The 20,093-nt window shown below is 40.9% G+C and overlaps 1 protein-coding gene across 2 annotated transcripts in view; it reads left to right on the top strand.

Annotated features, from left to right (window-relative positions):
- LOC127650185 (zinc finger protein 40-like) overlaps nt 1-16,074 on the top strand; it is an 82,778-nt gene extending 66,704 nt beyond the window's left edge. For both annotated transcript variants that reach the window (XM_052135438.1, XM_052135437.1), the window contains exons 4-9: nt 1,092-6,811; nt 6,950-7,077; nt 7,174-7,349; nt 10,173-10,274; nt 11,732-12,276; nt 13,647-16,074. In XM_052135438.1, coding sequence (XP_051991398.1) covers nt 1,092-6,811; nt 6,950-7,077; nt 7,174-7,349; nt 10,173-10,274; nt 11,732-12,276; nt 13,647-14,801 — 7,826 coding nt within the window. In that variant the 3' untranslated portion in view covers nt 14,802-16,074. The remainder of the gene's footprint in view (nt 1-1,091; nt 6,812-6,949; nt 7,078-7,173; nt 7,350-10,172; nt 10,275-11,731; nt 12,277-13,646) is intronic.
- Nucleotides 16,075-20,093: the final 4,019 nt, after the last annotated feature.

Raw genomic sequence — 20,093 nt, 5'->3', positions numbered from 1 at the left:
TGGAGAAAGAGAGGGAGAGATGATGACAGAGGGTTGAGAAACAGAGAGTGGTTATAATGATGCGTGGGCCTCAGTAGCAGCTCGGGAGATCTTCTAGATTCCAAAACAGTCTTGTTTATGTGCTGGCTGTCAGAGGCATTGGTACAGCTTACAGATGAACTGGTTTTGCTAAGAGGAGGATCATCTCATTGTAAGATGGAGCATTTTGTCCACGTTTAAATGCATCAAACTGTGTTGTATAGGTAGGTTTTGTTTGGTCTAATATTAGCATTTTTTATTTATTTATATATATTTTTTTGCTGTTGTTGATATGTCTGTATTTTTGGGTAGTTTGTAGTTGTTAAATGTGGTGTATGACGATGATGAGGTTGTTGTGGAAGTTGTAATTTATGATTGGTTTGATTGGTTTTGCTCACAAACTTTGTATGATGAATATTATTCTGCTTAAAAAGAAGGGAAAACAAAGGCAGAAAAATAAACACCGTTGCTTGTTTGAAATATATGTCAGGACGATGTATGTTTAATTTGTGGACTGAAAGATTACATAAACATAACCCGCATTCAATTAAGGAATTTAATCTTTTGTTAGTTTAGTTTTAAAGCAATTTTTCTGTGCCTTTTTGACTGATATGAGGTATACAATTTATGTTATTGCGCACTACACTGTCAAAAGAGTGACAAAATGCATTTATGAATAATGGCACATTAATAAATAATAGCAATAATATTAATTATTCAATTATTAGTCAATTATTAATTAATAAGAAGAAACATTTTCAGTTGTTGAATTTCATATTTTGGTTATAATAAAATGATAAAAGAAATGTTATTAAGTTGAGAGGTTTAATTATTAGAACACTTAATTTGAAACTTGCCATTATTTAACCTTGAATAATTGTTTGATGCTTTATAAATATTATTTTGGTTGATTTACATACCAGTAACCTAATGGTAGGTCATGAAATGTAGTCTCTTTAAATAAGCACAATATTCTCATTTTTTTTCATTAGAAGATATCTCAAAAGTTAACAGATGCACTGGAAATATTAAGCTTGGATTGTTCATTTAAAATGTGTCACTTTTTCCTACAGATCTCAATGAAAGTACAGGCAGAAATTCCGAAGGCATCAAAGGACTGAAAAGGAAAAAAATTGTGGCACAAAACCAGCTAAAGAAAATACCCAAATCTCCCATCAAGAAGCAATCACAAACCAAGAAACCCATTTCACCAAACACATTCTCTTCAACCAAGAAAGCCACACCCTCTTCTTCTTTCTCCAGCAGTCCATCACATGGTCTGCCTGAACCTCAAGATGCTGAAGATGTCCCACAGGAGGCATCAGTATCTAGAGAAGTAAAAGAGGAGCACAAGGATTCACCCATCTCAGAGCTGCAGGCTCTTACCCACAAAACTGCTGCAGAGCAACCTTGTGTTGAAGGACCTGCTCTGAAAGAAAGCTGGTGTGACAAAAGCAGCAAAGAATCATCTCCCTCTCACACAAGTGCTCCTCTGGAGGTACTGCTCAAAGCTATGGAGCCAGATTTCAACACACTGACAGAAAGGAAGAATAGTAGTCCAAAGGGACATCTTGGAAAATCAGTTTCCATTCCTGTCACTTATTCCGACTACGCTGTGGCTATGCCTGCTCTTAATTATAATGTCAGTTCAAAACCTGCATTTGTGCCACCATTCAGCACAGCCAAACAACAGTTCTATTGCAGCGTTGCGTCAACAAGGCAATGCACAACACAGCAGTATGTTAACATGTCAGGAAATCGTCAGCAGGAAAAACTAGGATTCCAGAAAAGCTACAGTGTGGGTCCTTCATTTACCTTGAATCATGCACCTGTTCCTTCAGTTTCTACTGTTTTACCTCAGAGCCAACCCCCTGTTGTACAAACATGCCAGTCTCTGTCAGCCACAGTCCCCAATTCGATCCAAGTACCTGTCACTCCAGGTTTCAGCCCTGTTCAGATGACAACTTTAAACTTTGGTATGAGTCAGGTACCTGATATCTCAGCTAAAGAGCAGAAACTGAAAAAGCAAGGCAAATATGTCTGTGACTACTGCAAAAGAGCTTGTGCCAAGCCAAGTGTGCTTCTAAAACACATACGTTCCCACACAGGAGAGAGACCATACCCATGTGTGACATGTGGATTTTCATTTAAGACAAAGAGCAATCTATACAAGCATAAGAAATCTCATGCACACACCATCAAATTAGGTCTTGTAAAAGATTCTGGAAGTGGATCCTTCTCTCAAGAGTCTGACAAAGGCCTCGCCACAAATTCTGATGCAGAGGACAGTGTGGACAGTTATGAGGAAAGCGCAGCTGACCCAGATTCTTCACAGAGCAGCCTAACAGCTTTATCTGAGAGCAGTATGCAGAGTACAGGCATAGTACCAGGCAGCCAAGGAGAGCCTGAGCAGTCGGTGATGTTTGAAACTCTGAAACCATTTGCCACTCAGAAGGGATGTGAGCCAAAAGTCACTGCTGCTCTCCCTAAAGTGGTTGTCCACCCTGTGAATGTTTCACCTTTACAGGCAGACAGCCCGAGAGTAATACATTCTGCACCTGAACATGCCACAGCCCAGAGGCAAAGGGATTTCCAGCCAGCAAACATAAGGTCCAATTTAATGGTTCTATCCTCACTGAAAGAAATAGATTGCACAAGTCCCCTTCAGGACTCCGTAAGTGAGGATGAAGATCAGCATTGTAAATCACCTCTTGGAGGCAGCCATGCCCAGCTGCAGAGACAACAAGCAACTGATTACTCTCAACAACCACAAGGCAAGTGTCTTCTAAGTCCCCGGAGCCTTGGAAGCACTGACTCTGGCTACTTTTCACGTTCTGAGAGTGCTGATCAAGCTATGAGTCCCCCAAGTCCTTTTGTTAAGATAACCCCACCATCAGAAACAGACATTACAAAAACTCCACAAGTTCCTCCTTCTCCAGTTATGGCAACTGTCATGCATGTAGCACCTATTGAGAAGCCTCGAGTTTCCCCAGGACAAATGTGCCCTCCATTGGAAGCCAAAGCTTTGTCTCTGGAGGAGCGTATCTCAAAGCTGATCTCAGATAACGAGGCTGTTGTAGATGACAAACAACTCGACAGTGTCAAACCCAGACGGACTTCCCTTTCTCGGAGGGGTAGCATTGATTCCCCTAAATCTTACATATTCAAAGACTCTTTTCAGTTTGATCTAAAACCACCAGTTAGAAGATCTAGTTCCAACTCTGACATACCAAAATCTCCTTTCACACCTACAGACAAATCCAAGTCAGTATTTCTCCTTTCTGTTCCACATCAGTATCCAGCCATGGACTGTTTACCTATTACAAGAAGTAATTCCATGCCTACCACACCTGGTCAGTCAGCTCTCTTCCCCAATGTAACACCTCAGCCCCACCCACTAAGAATTTGTCATTCATTTGATGACAAGATTAGCTCACTAAATGATGATGTGTTTTCTTCAGCTCCTTCTACTCCCAATCCTGCTGTACATCCTCGTACATTAGTCAGGCAGATAGCAGTTGAGGATTTATCGACAAATGATGGTCACATTCTCATTTCTGTTAATTCTATGGATGAGAGCCATCATGGCCCTAGTATTACACATGAGCTACGAAGTAAGTCCTTTGAGCACGCAACTGAAAGAAACCGAAAATCCCAACAAGGCAAGGGGACAATGTACGAATGTGAGACCTGCCGCAACCGCTACAGAAAACTAGAAAACTTTGAAAATCACAAGAAATTTTATTGTTCTGAACTGCATGGTCCAAAGAACAAGCCTATGCATGCCAGAGTCATTGAACCAGAAGTGTTTGGACGTGGCATTCAGCAGCCACTTTTGAACAGAAATGCTGTAATTACAGGCATTGTCGAGCAACCAGTGATGGTGAGAAAAAGAAGGAAAATTAAAAGTGTTGGAGATGATGATGACCAATCTCCAACTGAGACCACTCCTCCATGTTCAAGAAGTTTTGACTCCTGCCAAATATCCACAAGTTCGTTAGGACGACCTTATACACATCATGACCAGACAATAAGTAACTCTGCTGTTATAGGTCAAATGCAAATAATTGGAAGAGTTGCTGAACCACAGGAGTCAAGACTATCTCCAATACGAGAGGCTCAGATCAACACACCAAATAAAGAACGAGAAGAACTCCAGAGACAAGGAAGTGGAACTTCAGTCATTCGACATACCAACTCCCTCAGCCAACCAAATTCTTTTGAAACATCTGAGTCTATTGACAGATCATCTCCAGTAGATTCTGGGGAAAAGGAAGTAAAGTGCTCTGCAAAATGTCACACAGAGGCTGCAGTGAGTTCATCTTCACAAAGTTACCATGATAGAATGTCAACACCCAAGTGTGCCAGCCAAGGAATGGAGCTTCATGGTAAGCAAACATTTGCCATTGCTAGTGATAGTAGCACAACTGCGCAGCAATCCCGACTTGTGCGTCAGAACAACATTCAAGTCCCTGAAATCTTGGTAACAGAGGAATCCGACAGAGATTTTGAAAGTCAAGTTGTAGAATCAACAGAGAAACCTGTAGAAACCTTCAACTGGCCTCCGAGGAGTGAGAGCTTGTCAAAACTACCAACAGAGAAACTACCCCCTAAGAAGAAGCGCATAAGACTTGCTCAAATGGAACACTCCTCTGGTGAATCTAGCTTTGAATCAAGTCTCTCTCGTAGCCTCAGTAGAGAAAGTAGCTTGTCAAGGTGCTCTAGTATTTCAGCTTCGTTTGACAGAGATGATCCACCAAGATCTGATAGTCCATCCAGGGCAGATAGTGTTGGGAAGCCACCAGAGGCTCAAGGCCTTCCTGTAGCAAACAACACTCTTGGAGTGCCAGGCATAATGAGACGAGCTACCTCCGAGCAGATCAGCTGCACTCAGCCATCAGTGGAAATTTCTTGTGACTACCGTAGCAAATCCTTTGACTGCAGCAGCATGTCACCCAGTAGGCCTCTATCACCAATACAGACCGCCATGCCAAAAACTACACACTGTCCTCCAACTGCCCAGGTGCCTCTTATTGAAAGAAGAAGAGGGCCTTTGGCATGTCAAATGTCCTTGAAGATTGCACCAGACCCTCAACTTGGAGGAAAACAGACTGTCTCTATCCAAAGAGGGCCATTCATCAATAAATCTTATGGGTCCCAACCTAGAACAATAAATGTGAATACATCCTCACTTGTTCAGTCCTTTGTCCTGCATTCTGGAGAGGCCTCACTACATAAAAATGAGCAAATGGTTCAAAGCATCAACCTTGGAAGCCAAACCCATGAACCGCAAGTTCATGGCCTTCCACATCCATGGCATCAGAATTCAAGGGTTGTGGCATGCCAGGTGCAACCTCTGGTCCGAATGGTGGCTGGTCAGACAAATATTAAGAGGACCTCTGATGAGATAAATAAGAAAAGCTTTATACCTAAATACCAACTGCGTTGCCCAGTACTCAAAACAGGGCAAACTTATTCGTTAGCAGATGTGCAAGTCACACAGATTACTTTGCCTGTGATTACAATACCAATCGCTAATGACATTAAGGCCTCACAGTCAAATGAGTGCAATGTATATGCAGTACAACCTGGTTATCAGGCTGTAATCAATAAGCCCCCAATTGAATTGCCTGTTGGTGCACAAGGTGATACAGCCTCTCAAATTACACCAGTTTCTACACCTGTACCACAGATCCTTATCACCCATGATCACACATTAGCACCTGCTTCTGTGGCTTCTAAGGTCAGCTTCCCCATAGTGCATGTTGTGAACAGTGATTCAAAGACTGTACCAGACATCCAAAATCACAGACAACCTGGGTCATTTGCTATCCAGATGAAGAACAAAACCAAAACCACTGACCAAAACCAAACCACTGAGCAGAGCATACTCTCGCTTGGTTCACTTCATTGCACTCAAAAACTAGCTTCCGTAAATCTATGCCTTCAAGAGGTAACTGCCTCAAGCAAGCGGATGCTCTCCCCTGCCAACAGCCTGGACATTGCTATGGAAAAGACACAGAAACGGGCTAAAGATGAGCATGGTGCTGCATGTCTCACTGATGGTAGATCTCTAAATTACTTGAACTCAAAGATGTCAGAAATTACCAGGCAAAGGAAATTAATGCTGGTTAGACAGGTCTGCACGACAGAGCTGGTGGACAGCCCAATTGAGACAGATGCCCCAGAACAATTGCCAGAGACTTCACAAGCAGAAAAAGACACCCAAACACAAGTCCCTCAGACAGCAGCACCTGAGATCAACGAACAGGAGATGGAGAGCCGAACGCCTATCACAACAGTACAGTCTATTCAAGATTCTAACACACGTTCTTCACCTGGACTTCAAAGTTACACCATACAAGACAATTCATCTCTGAAACCACAAGAGAAACCCGAGGAACATCGTTGGTCTCCATCCAAATCCCCTCTTAGGCCTCCAATATTTCAGGGACAAGTAAAGTTAGCTTCTTCTGTGTCCGTTGTTAACACAAGAGACAGTCATCGGCTGTCTTTCCCCAGTCTTAAAACAGCTACTTCCTTTACCTGGTGTTTTCTCATGAAGAGGAAATCCCTCCACATTCAGCAGACAGACCAGAGGACCTCTGCCTACTCTGCCTGGGTGGTAAACCCCAACAATCCCAATCCATTTGGCCTTCCTACCAAAGTGGTGATGTCCTTGTTTGACTCCAAACAGACATCCAAGAAAATACACTACACCCAAGCCAAAACAACTACTTTGAAATCTGACATCTTGACCTATTCTGGAAAGTTGAAGGACATCTTGCCAAAAGTAAGTGCTTTTTCACTTGGTTGATGCTGCTTTAACAGTTAGCAACCTTTTTACTCTTGCCAACCGGAAAAGGGAAGTTCTAACCTTTTTAAACGCATTGGTTTTAAGGAGTATTTATGTATTTGGAATTGTTTTCAGGTATTGATCCAGCAACGATCTGTGCCAACTGAGAACAGTGGCAAAATGAAACCAGAGACTCCAATTAATGAATCAGACAGAGACTCTTCGAAATCAGAACCCCACCGTGTGAAGATCTTTGATGGAGGGTTTGTAATTCTTAACACTAATCTTTTCCACCCCCCATTTCCCAAACATTTAACAGAACATTGTGTTTTGATGTGCTGTTTGTGGTATATTTTCAGTTATAAATCAAATGAGGAGTATGTGTATGTTCGGGGGCGTGGAAGAGGAAAATACATCTGTGAGGAGTGTGGAATTCGCTGCAAGAAACCTAGCATGCTGCGAAAACACATTCGTACCCACTCTGACATCCGTCCATTTCACTGTACGCACTGCAATTTCTCCTTCAAGACTAAAGGTGGGTTCAGTCCCCAGAACACTGGTTTGAAAGTCAGCAGCTGTGATGTTTTGCTTTTCTTCCTCACTTGGTAGAGCTTTAGTTATTAAACTTCTATACTTTCATTGACTTTTACAAATGAGTAACTGCGTTTTGAGGTTCAAAAAGATTCTAAAAGACAAACATTGTCTTAATCCATAAATAACAACATTAAGAAATGTTAAATCAAAAATGAAATCTCTTTTATCATTTACACACCCTAATGTTCCAAACTCATATGACTTCCTTTACTCCATGGAATATAGGAGATTTTAGGCAATATGTTAACCTCGGAAACCAATCACTTTAATTGAATAGAAAAAAAGATGCAATGAATGTGAAATGAAGACTGAAAGAAACATACCTTATAATGTACTATAAGTTATGATTAAATGTATAGTAAACTAAAGTTTTCTACATATCTACCATCATAAATAATCAAACAATCACAAAGGTAATGCCTTTTTTACACAGCATGCCGAAACAGGGCAGAAGCAGAACTTATTCTTTTTTGGCAATCATGCAAATTAATTACTGTATTTACTTTGGAAGCAGAAGCAGCGGTGCAGCGGGAGTTTCGCCGCAGAGACTGTCTTTGCTGCACTGCTCACGCTTAATTAAAACGACAGTGGACTATTGATGGACATCATGAAGATGAGCTGACATGAAAAAGTAGATATTGCACAGAATAAGCATATATTTGTAGTTTAGTGTGTTTTGTATTAATTACAATGATTAATTATACAGCTTAAGCAAGAATATGGTTTTATCATCTAAAACTACAGTTTACTACATATTATAGGCTTAAACAACACAAAAAATAAAACTACCTATTATATGCTATTTTATAGAGCAAGTTTAAAGGGTTAACGGCAATACCCACAGTGAATATTAACAGGTAAACAAATGCATGTGACTTCACGTGTGGTCGGTAAATTCCGAACTTACCACAGACTTGTGTTGATGATGGATGACACAAGACTGATTGTGCAGAAACAAAGTGCTCTTTTACCCTCAACTTACTTTTTATAAGAATTAATTAACAAAGGAAAAAGCTTGGAATGCAACTGACCTCAGTTGATGCAGATGGTGAGTTAACACATATTCTTGGAAGTGCATGCTTTTTGTGCGAGATGTCCTCAAAACTTAAACGTTTTGTATGGTGTTTGAAGAAAGATATATCTATCCATCCATCCATCTTCAACCGCTTATTCGAAGTTGGGTCGCGGGGGCAGCAGCTCCAGCAGGGGGCCCCAAACTTCCCTAGCCACATTAACCAGCTCTGACTGGGGGACCCCAAGGCATTCCCAGGCCAGTGTGGAGATGTAATCTCTCCACCTAGTCCTGGGTCTTCCCTGAGGCCTCCTCCCAGTTGGACGAGCCTGAAACACCTCCCTAGGGAGGCACCAAGGGGGCATCCTTACCAGATGCCCAAATCACCTCAACTGGCTCCTTTCGACGCAAAGGAGCAGCGGCTCTACCCCAAGGTCCTCACGGATGACTGAGCTCCTCAACCTATCTCTAAGGGAGAAGCCCACCACCTTTCTGAGGAAACCCATTTTGGGTGCTTGTACTCGCGACCTAGTTCTTTCGGTCATGACCAAGCCTTCATGACCATAGGCGAGTGTAGGAACGAAAATTGACCGGTAGATCGAGAGCTTTGCCTTCCGGCTCAGCTCTCTTTTCGTGACAACGGTGCGATAGAGTGAGGGCAATACCGCCCCCGCTGCCCCGATTCTCTGGCCAACCTCCCGCTCCATTGTCCCCTCACTCGTGAACAAGACCCCGAGGTACTTGAACTCCTTAACTTGGGGCAATACCTCCTTCCCTACCCAGAGTACGTACTCCATCGGTTTTCTGCTGAGAATTAGATTTAGAGGTGCTAATCCTCATCCCAGCCACTTCATACTTGACTGCCAAGCGATCCAGTGAGAGCGGACCGATGATGACATGAAGACCACATCATCTGCAAAAAGCAGCGATGAGATCACCAGCCCACCGAACCGCACTATTCAGTGGTTGGGCATAATTACTTATTTCTGGCAATATTATTAAGCTATATTATTAAGAGTGATTGATTCAAACTGTCCTATGTTGTGCAACACAACATCTAAATGATGCATGAAATTAGCAGAGCTTGTTATGTTGGCTGTCACTAGATGAAATAATTCTATAAGACTACATAGATTACACCAGCATCATGTAAATAATACTTCACGATGATCAAGTTTGTAATACTTATCAATAGCTCACCCTTAATAATCATTTTATAACTTTTATTTTGTGTGATAGTGCAGCAGTTTCTACAGCAGAAATGCTGCTGTGTAAAAGCATATGCATTGTTTGATGGGAAAGTTTTTGTGCTTTGGTTTGGTAAAACAAGGATAAGACTAAACCTACAAATGTTTTTGTATACAGTATGTACAAAAACCTAATTTTCGGAATGAAATGTGTCAGGATTTTAAAACGGTTTTAGATCATTTTTAGATAATTAAGATAATTTTCAACCATCCATGAGGATTATTTCTGCACAAACAGTTTTCTTACCTGTTTTCTTTTGAAGACTGTGCCTGTTCTCTTAAAAAAAGCCAGTATGATTCATCACAGTTGAACTTCCCACGCTGCAATGCAGAAACAGCACGCAGTGTCAGACCAGCCCACGTTCCTTTAAGAACTTCTCTATCAGTTGCTCACCCATTACATAGAGCTTGTGCCTGGGAACATGTCAGGCTTATGTAAACCACTCCCATGCACTGCATCCGCCTCCCACCTAGGTGACCTCTTTGTTCTCCCTCATCCACACAGGGAACCTTACCAAGCACATGAAGTCCAAAGCCCACAGCAAAAAGTGTATGGAGATGGGAGTTGCTGTTGGCATCATTGAAGACCATGATACAGAAGAATCAGGTAGAAGTCTCTCATGATGCATGTTTTCAAAAGTATTAATCTTGAAAGCAACATAAAATAGGGGAACCCAGTCAAAGAGGGTGCAAGGTTTCCCAAACAATTGAAAAAAGTGGAAATTCTAGTTCTGTTTAAACCAATCGATTGTGGTTTTTAACAACACAATCAACATGCTCATTAATAGGTTTGCTAATAATAGCATTGTCTATAAATGTGCATTGTCCCTGGCTGGGATCTATTGCAATTATGATCAATGGCAAAGCCACGGCCTAATTAGAATTTCTAAATGCAGTGTTTTTTTTTCTTGTTAACTCTTGCCGCATGTGGGCGGTATACACAGGGTTTACTGCAAGAAAATTGCTGCATCTAATTTTAGCAAGAAAGAGAGAGAGAGAAGCTGTGAGCTTTCACTGGTCTCTGTTATTGACAGCATATTTGAGCATATTTGTTTTCCTCTCACAGTTCCACACAAGCTGTCAAGCGCAGACTGCACTTGTGGTGTTAATGTCTTCCTTTATATAATATTAGGGACATTTCTAATCAGAGTTTTCACCTCTTCATTTGCTATACAGAATGGTGAGTAAGTTTGTGTCCTAGTCCTTTAAAAAGAAAATGAAGGGGTAATGAAGTACCACAGTACTAAGGGGCAGATTCACTAAACAGTTGCGCCACTTTTGCGCATAATATTTCAGCTCAAAAACCTGCGTCTTATTCACTGACCACCTGCAATCTGTTTTAGTAGGCGCAATCAGCACTGAAATTGCGCTGCTTCTTGAGTATTTACAGGTGCAAACATGCCTCCTTTCTATGCAAATTAGGCTCGTTGTAGATTTATTTACAAAAGTTGCCTGGCGCAATTTAGATTGCGCTATTACTGCCAAATGAAAGTACGAGGTAAAATGAATTTTATTTAAAAAATACTTTTGTGAACATTTTCAACCGATCATATCAGCAGTAAATAATCATCAAATGATGGAGAAGAGTATTAAAACCTGGCATATAACCAGATGCGTGGTGTTGTCAAGTGCACGTTTTACGTGTTTAAGAGATGATTCAGGTGTCTGGATCAAAGTGGTACTGGACAGTCCCGGCAGGGTTTGTCAAATACAGTGGTCTGCGTCATCCTCTGCTATATTGCGCTCAGAATCGGTTTGCAAGATTTGAATTGTGCGTGCAAATAGCGCTCAGCGGCTATTTTGTGGATGCACTTACATCGTTGCCTGATCTACATAATGTTTTGGTGAATCAAGAGCTAATCAGAGCAGAGAGCGTTTGCAAAAAAAATGCCGCTTTTATTGGCCGTAGTTCATTCTTAGTGAATCTGCCCATAAGTTTTAGAGCGGGTATAGAGTCAACACAGTACAAAATATATAGTATAGTGTTAGATACAGTAACGTTTACAGCTAGTATTGTCAATTTATTGTTCTTGTTGCTCATATTGTTCTTTTTTATTGCCATAGGTGATCGAGGAAGAGCAGGAAGTGCTGACAGACAAGACTCAGATGGCGATGATTCCGATGGCCCAGATGACGAAGACAACGACGGGGAGGAGGAAGATGAGGAGGACAGCCAGGCAGAGTCTGGCCTCTCTGCAACACCCTCCGTTTCTGCAAGCCCACAGCATCTTCCTGCTAACCAGGCAGACATGGCTCCCAGCTCTCTGCTGGCCCAGATGTCTATCAGCCCAAACCATACCCCTGGTCCCCAACATCAGCTGCCTACTGCTTCCGACTCCCAGAACTCAGACAGTGAGTTTGTGGCTATGACGAGCCCCGTCTCTTTGGTCAGACAGATGTCAATCTCTGCTTCCTGTTCCAGCCCTGGCCCAAGTCCCGCTCCTTTCACTTCCCACCCCGTCCCTGCCTCAGAATCCCATGCCTCTGACACTGACTCTGTGCACATGATGAGCCCGGTGTCACCTTGCAGGCAGATGTCCATTGACTACCCCGACTTTGATGTTCCCCCTAGTCCCCCAGTGCCAGGCAAGGGCACCAAGCTCAGCCAGGTGAGACCTGTGTCCTCCCAGTCACCGTCTTTCCCTGCCCCACTACACCTCACCCCATACCAGTTTGCAACCCCATATGCATTCCAATGTCTTGAGTCTCGCATGCCTGCCACATCAGCAAAGCTGCTTTGAATGCATGAAAAGGTGAATAGAATTGATAGTTGCTGACTGCCTTTCATAACATTAGGGGTCTGTTCCAAAACCTAGTGTGCTGCCTTACAGCCATTTATAGGCAGAATTTGCTTCATAAGAGACTACACAGGCAACAACTCCTCATGCCATACAAAAAGCGCTCCTCATGCGCAGTGACTAGACTTGACTAGAGCTAACTTGCTTTAGAGCACTACGCCACCACTACTCCAGTACTGTATGTTCAGTATCAGTCAATGGCTGACCATTTAAATAAAGAATAAATTAAAATTATAGCTAATTTAACATCAGTACTGTTTAGTATCAGTCAAATGCAGACTATTTTAATACTGCCAGTCAATTAGGGGCAGGTTGTAAATCAAGAAGCATTTACACCTGCCGAGTCAAGAGATAAACAGCGGCAGTGGTGTTAAACCGTATTCTGCTATACACGTTCAGGGGAATCTTCAAAGGTGGAAAACCAGACTTTTAAATATTACATTTTGTAAATGACTGACTGCACTGACAAATTATAGCTGGCGAACTGCAAACAGTGATAAACATGAGTGACATGGTTGTCAGTGACAGGTTTAACATTATATTTGTTATATTGAAAAAGGAAATTGATGGGGTCTATGTTTATTAACTTTCCAGGATGTATTTCACAAACAAGTTAGCTAGTTAGAGTCAGAGCGTGCTCTGCTGGAGAAACTGCATTCTGACACTATTCTAAATCACCCCAAACTTTGTTTTCTGCATTTTCATTTTTTTTTTCATATCTGTGCATATCGGTAAACATATACAGTGATATATCTGTGAAATGCTAATATCAGCCAATAATATCGGCCGACCGATAAATCGGTTGGGCACTACTAATTAATACTAAATATCTGTTACATACTGTATGTTCTTAAAGGACTTTAAAGGCTTGAACACCATTAAACGATTTCTCTTGTTTCTTCCACCGTATTGGATTTTTTATTTTTGCATTTTAGGGTTGCCTATCCAGGGAAGGGTACATACGATGCTATTTTTGAATTTAACCAAAATTGGGTATCTTATAAGGTAGCATAATTTAAGTACCCACCTTTTGAACAGCATTTGCATCAGGAGCGTTCCTCGGATGCTTTAAAATGCTGTCTCCAGAGTCAGCTCACTAGGTTTTGGAACAGACAAAATGTCAGATATTTAAGTCTTTGCTTGCCAGTTTTGATCAAAGTACTCATAAAATTGTTCTTTAGCAGGATGGAGTATCCAGCACCTTTTCCAAACATACAAGCGAGTGCAATGCCAACGTTGACCGTGGTACCCAGACCTCTTTTGACCCTCTTCAGGAACCCTTGCACTTTCCAAACACTGGTCCGATCCACGACACAAGAATAGAGGCCACTACTCACCTCTTCAGTCACTTGCCATTGCACTCCCAACCACCTCACCGCTCCCCGTACAGCATGGTACCTGTGGGTGGCATCCAGCTTGTACCTGCCGGTTTGGCTGCCTACTCTACATTTGTTCCCATTCAGGCCGGGCCAGTCCAGCTAACTATCCCAGCACTCAGCGTAATCCACAGGCAGTCCAACAGCCCTCTCCCAGCCCTGAGCACCTTGCCTCGGATGGAGGGCTCCCCAACACAGCCACTGGTAGTTCAGGAGCCAGTAAGTAATGTCCTGCCTTGTTTCCCTCTAAGCCAAGTGGCAGGACTCCAGACACTTGATGCTACACAAACTGCCCTGCAGCCTGTGGGCTTTGAGACCTTGAGCGTGGTGGGTCTGGCCAGCTCCACCCAACTGGTGCCTCAGCAGACTCTGCCACTAAAAGCCACCCTTGGCGTACAGGTGTTGGCGGCCAGCCATGCACCTCGGAGCAGCACAGATTCCCCCACACAAATCCCTGGCCTGCAGATTCTTAACATTGCCCTGCCAGCCCTCATACCATCCCTCAGCCCCCTCTCAGCTCTCAGCCCACTTCCAGCAACCCAGGACAAGCCACGTTGCCCTGAGGGTGTAGCATCTGCATCAGCACAGGTCGCTGAATCACTGCCTGCACCTACACCCTCAGCCAGTCCTACAACCGCTAATTCAGGAGGTGCGCCTTCAAACACAAAGCCATCTTCAGAGGTGAAGCAAGTCTCTCAGAGCAGCCCTTGCACTGGATCTGTGGACACAGAGGTCATGGAGAAGACTACAGCCATGGTGGAGACACCGCAAGCACCCCAACAGCTTCCTTCTTTTCTCCACTCATCCACTACTGAGAAAGTCTTAGGTGTTCAACACAAGGCAACAGCAGATGGGGATAGTGAAGCAAAAACACGGCAACCTGTCACCAGACAACCAGTGACAGATGATTACAATGAAGCTTCCAGTGATGATGAGGACAGACTTGTCATAGCTACATGAGAGTCCCAATAAAAGCTTTTTCCTTTCTGCCTTTGAATCTCTATCTCTGTCTCGGTCTGTCTCTTTCTGACTCTATTTTGTAAAACTTTGTCACTTTATAAACGGAAACACTTCAGGGGGTTTTGCAATTCTGCTAGCCTCCTCTAAAAGCACATTTTTTTCAGACATATTGTATGTGCAATCATAAATGACCAATTATTATTTTGTACTTTTCTGTCAGCACCAGAATTAGTTTTTTTTCTTTTTGTACATGTTGTATAGATTATTGTGCCTTTTTGGAGTTTCTCATTTAGAAACCTGTACATAACATCTTATAAATCTAGTAGTTGCCAATTAAGTTTGATGCAATGGACGTTAAAGAAGAATGAGATTTGATTTATTTTCAAATGTTTTTATTTTAAAAGAAAAGTCTATCATAAATTTATGGGAAAATGAATGTTGGACTGATTGATATATATATATATATATATATATATATATATATATATATATATATATATATATATATATATATATATATATATATATATATGCACACACACACTACTGGTCAAAACTTTTGAAACACTTGACTGAAATGTTTCTCACGACCTTTAAAATCTTTTGATCTGATGATCTGAAGGCGTATGCTTAAATGTTTGAAATCAGTTTTGTTGTCAAAAATTATAATTGTGCCAACATATTAATTTATTTCATTATAAAACAAAAAATTTGTTTAAAAAAGTTTTTGAAATTGATGACTTGGACCGAATAATAAATAAAAGCAGCCAATAAGTGCCCAACATAGATGGGAACTACTTCAATACTGTTTAAAAAGCATCTCAGGGTGAAACCTCAAGACGTTGGTTGAGAAAATGTCAAGAGTACATGTCTTCATGTTCATGACTACTTTGAAGATGCTAAAATATAACACAGTTTTTATTTATTTTGGCTTAATTCCCATAATTCCTTTTATGTTATTCCATAGTTTTGATGACTTTCCTATTATTCTAAAATGGGAAGACATTTTTTTTAATAAAGAATGAGTAAAATTTTGACCAGTAGTGTGTGTATATATACATATATATGTATATATATATATATATATATATATATATATATATATATATATATATATATATTTCTGTTTCTGTGCACAAATGTTGTGGTCAAGTATTTATTATATTCCACCTAGTGCCCATTTTGAACTCCATAAGTCCATAGGTATGAGTAAAATGGTGGCTTTACATTTGCTGTATCTATACTATCGGCAGTATCAGTAAAACAAGTGCATAAATGCCTATGAAGTGTCCTTGGTGTTTTTTGGGGTTTTTCCCTCAGTGCAATTAATATCTGAATTATTGTCTTTTTCTGCCTTAATCATTCCAGTAGAAATGGTTACTCACAGTTCTCTCAAAGACACTAGAATTGTTCAGCCTTTCAAAATACTAATGAAGGTCTTGAAGAGCCCAGCAAACCTGCCCTTGTCTCAAGAGGCTCAGAGCAAAATCCCTCATTACAGACCAAGAATGACTCATTCAGTTGACAGTATATGCTGCCTGCCATCTTTAAGGTCTGACGAGACTGTAGCTAAACATCTCCATCTGCTGGATGGGAGTGTCACTGAAGGCAGTGCACACAAGAAGGTGGGATGGGTGAGGATGTTGCTTAGTTACCCAGCCCATGGAAGAAGATGAGAGTGGGTGAGACTCTCTAGAAACCGCTTGGAACATTCAGTGCATCCCAACCCAGTGAATTTAGTGACAGTGAGAGTCCATTAGATATCACGTATGCACACAAGTCACTCGCAGCCAATGGAAACTCTTGGCACCATAACTTGATTTTTGACCAACCCCCTAAACGAATTTGACAAACAAGTGAGGCCATTTTTTTAACCCATTATTGCAGTTATAACACCCTTCCCTAAGGATAGCGCTAAAATAATGCATATTTCCATAATGAGACTCTCCTTAATGTAGCATTGCTATTCATCTGCTAAACTCCTCATAGATTGCTTTTGTTGTCCTAAATCTTTCAGACGGAACATGCATGAACAGGTTACACATATGCAATACCTTTGCTGTAGGCTAATGTTTAATACATTTAATTCATTATTCTATTTTGGAGAGGGTGCAGTGACCTATTGCAGGTATATAAAGCCTAGTTTATACTTTGGAAGAAGCCTAACTGTTTTGTCCTGGACGAACTAAAGCACCCTAGGTGAACAAACATTTAGAATACGTGCAACGTTGTTTTATAATTCGTTTGTTTTGGGTGCTGTCACATGTTTAACGTACTGTCCCAGCCACAAGTAAAGCCAATAATGCAGCTTTCAGTGCTGTGCTACTTCCTTGCTTTATTAGGCTACAACGTGTCCTAACCAGACGTGAAGCTACGCCGCAACATGCGATAAAAGGAATCCTTTTCATGTTAATCTGAGTTTTTGTCCTAACCAGCCACGACAAGACACAAGGCATTCAATTTTTGAAATGGTTTCCATTTTTGCGATTTTGCGCCGGCTAGCGCAGTCACCAAATGGGACAAAAATTATTCCTTTTACAGTATATTAAAGCCGACATCTCACTAGTCCAGGGTTCCCCAATTAGTTTTCACCAAGGGCCAAATTCTGTCAACAGTTGAAAGTCAAGGGTCATGGCCGTCGAATATTATTATTACTATTGTTGTTTTTATTATTAAAAGAGTCATGGATAACTATTACATTTTTTTATTAGTTCTTTTCTCAGTATTAGTAGCCTGTTTTTATTTATTCAAACAATTATGAACATTTTGTTTATATACATATACACAAAAAAAAAAAAAAAAAAAAAAAAACTTGTATGAACAATCTGTATTTCCATCTCCTCCATGCGAGTCTGTTCCTGCTCATCGCCTAATTGCATGTTCAATTATTAGACCTATAAGCATTAATATTGTTATTGTTCTTAAGGATAATATAACAAAGTATAGTCCAGTAAAGTTGGAAATGTATTCACAGATTCAAACTTCCTGGATCAATAAATAATTACAGAAAAGTTCTTAAAAAACAAACAACACCTCTTTCCAACCATAGTAATGTAGACAACGAGCTACAACCTCATTTTCATCAAAACGAGCCTCCTTGCTGGACAAATTACATTGATCTCTATATTCAGCCGGCTGATATACAAGTTCGCAGGGACCGTCTGCAAAGTGCAAAACCGAAAAGCGATCCTAGATAAATATTCAATAACTTCCCTGTTACACATTGTAGTGTCACCAAATTCAGTTCACACATCAATGGTCTCCTGCTGGTAAAAATACAATGCTTGGTTTGGAAAATGTGTTGAGCACTTCTTACATAATTAGCAGTAATATACTTGTATTTTATTTTCAGTTTCAAAGAATGATTTCTGTTCCTTGTGTGGAAATGAGCACCTGCCCAAAACTGTTGATGCTGTTTGGGTGAGACTTAATGTTTATTTGTTTTCAACCATCAATGCATGATATAATCTGAATAGTGCATAATCTATAAATAATTTGGAGTGAAATTCACAGGGATAACATTAAAGTAATTAAATATTCTATACTTATATATTACAGGATTCCTAAAGTTAACAGATTCTTAATATGTTTAATGTAGTTATCCCCATTTAGATTCAGCGCTTGTGCAAGATGGTTTCACATACAGTGCCTTGGAATGACAGCGGCACAAATACCAAACAAAGGTATCCCTTGGTATTGTGTGTTGTGCAACAGCCCTAACTAAAGAGGCCATAGGAGAGTTTGGTTATCTCTTAATAGAGTTAATGAAGATTTTCGTCCCTATGAAAATTCCCAGGATTATGCAAAGGCATTTTTTTTACTACTAAGTGTTGTATTTTAACCAGCAGGAGACCATTGATGTGTGAACTGAATTTGGTGACACTACGCTGTGTAACAGTTAAATTATTGAATATTTATGTAGGATCGCTTTTCGGTTTTGCACTTTGCAGACGGACTTGCATCTCAACCGGCTGAATATAGAGATCAATGTAATTTGTCCAGCTGGGAGGAAGCCTCGTTTTGATGAAAGTTGTAGCTCGTTGTCTACATTACTATGGTTGGAAATAGGTGTCGTTTGTATATTAACAAAGTTTCTGTAATTAGTTATTGATCCGGGAAGTTTGAATCTGTGAATATATTTCCAACTTTACCGGACTACAAAAGTATGCAATAATTTCAATGAAGAAAAGACCGTGAGCACATGTTTTTGTATAAATCATTTTTAATATTAGCCTATGCATCATATTTGTTTCTGTACAATGTTATACTTAATGTGCACTATTCCACATGCATTTCTATCACAGTACCTTATATTGTTATCCAGACATTATAAAAAATGTTTTGGCTTCGGTAGTCTGTTTGGAATATACTCGTAGAAAATACATGTGCAAATATAAATAGGAGTGTATATTTATGCAACAGTGCTTTTTACTGATCTCACTCGCATAAAAACATAATTATATACTCCTTAAAATGCATCAACACAATGGAAAGAACATAACAGTTATGCCACATTAGGTAAATAAACGTTTTAACAGCATTCAATATATTAATCTCTAGCACCACCTACAGGCCTTTGGTGCGGGCCAAACATTTGTCTCTCGCGGGCCGGATGTGGCCCACGTGCCGCCTATTGAGGAACCTTGCTCTAGATGGATCAAAACAACTTGATTTTGGCCAAGGGTGTCACACACCTACCGAATGTTGTGACTGAGGTCTCGGCCTCTTCAGCCAAAGCTCTGTCACACACACAAACACACACACACACACACACACACACACACACACACACACACACACACACACACACACACACACACCCACCCCTGTTCAGAATGGCAATACCGGTTAATTCTGACTTTCTCTCCTCTTTCCTGTCACATTGAGATCGGCGAAATAACAACAGGAGTATCGCATGAACATAAACAATCATGACAGACTGAATAAGGATGCGATTCATACAGTAACTTTGCCCTGTGTATGTGTGTTATTGTGTATGTATCCCGTCGGGGTTTGCCGTAGAAAGCGAATGCCCATACGAAGCTTCAGTGAAAACATTTTCTGCATTAAATAAACAGACTGTTTCGTCAGTAATTGCTCTGTTTTCTACATTTTATTGTCAATCACCCTCATTTTAGTGTATTAATATCGCAGTGTCACGTCGCACCTGGTGTGGTGTGGACAGACCGACTGCATGTCACTGGAGTCTTATCGTGCCGCGTCTGGTTAGGACAAGGTGTTAAATTTGTCACGGGCCCTTTCACTTTTAAAAAGTCATATCTCTCTTCACTC

The sequence above is a fragment of the Xyrauchen texanus genome, chromosome 10 (assembly GCF_025860055.1).
Source record: "Xyrauchen texanus isolate HMW12.3.18 chromosome 10, RBS_HiC_50CHRs, whole genome shotgun sequence".
Taxonomy (NCBI): Eukaryota; Metazoa; Chordata; class Actinopteri; order Cypriniformes; family Catostomidae; genus Xyrauchen; species Xyrauchen texanus.
Note: the sequence above shows the minus strand (reverse complement) of the source record. Positions and strands in the feature narration are given on the sequence as shown.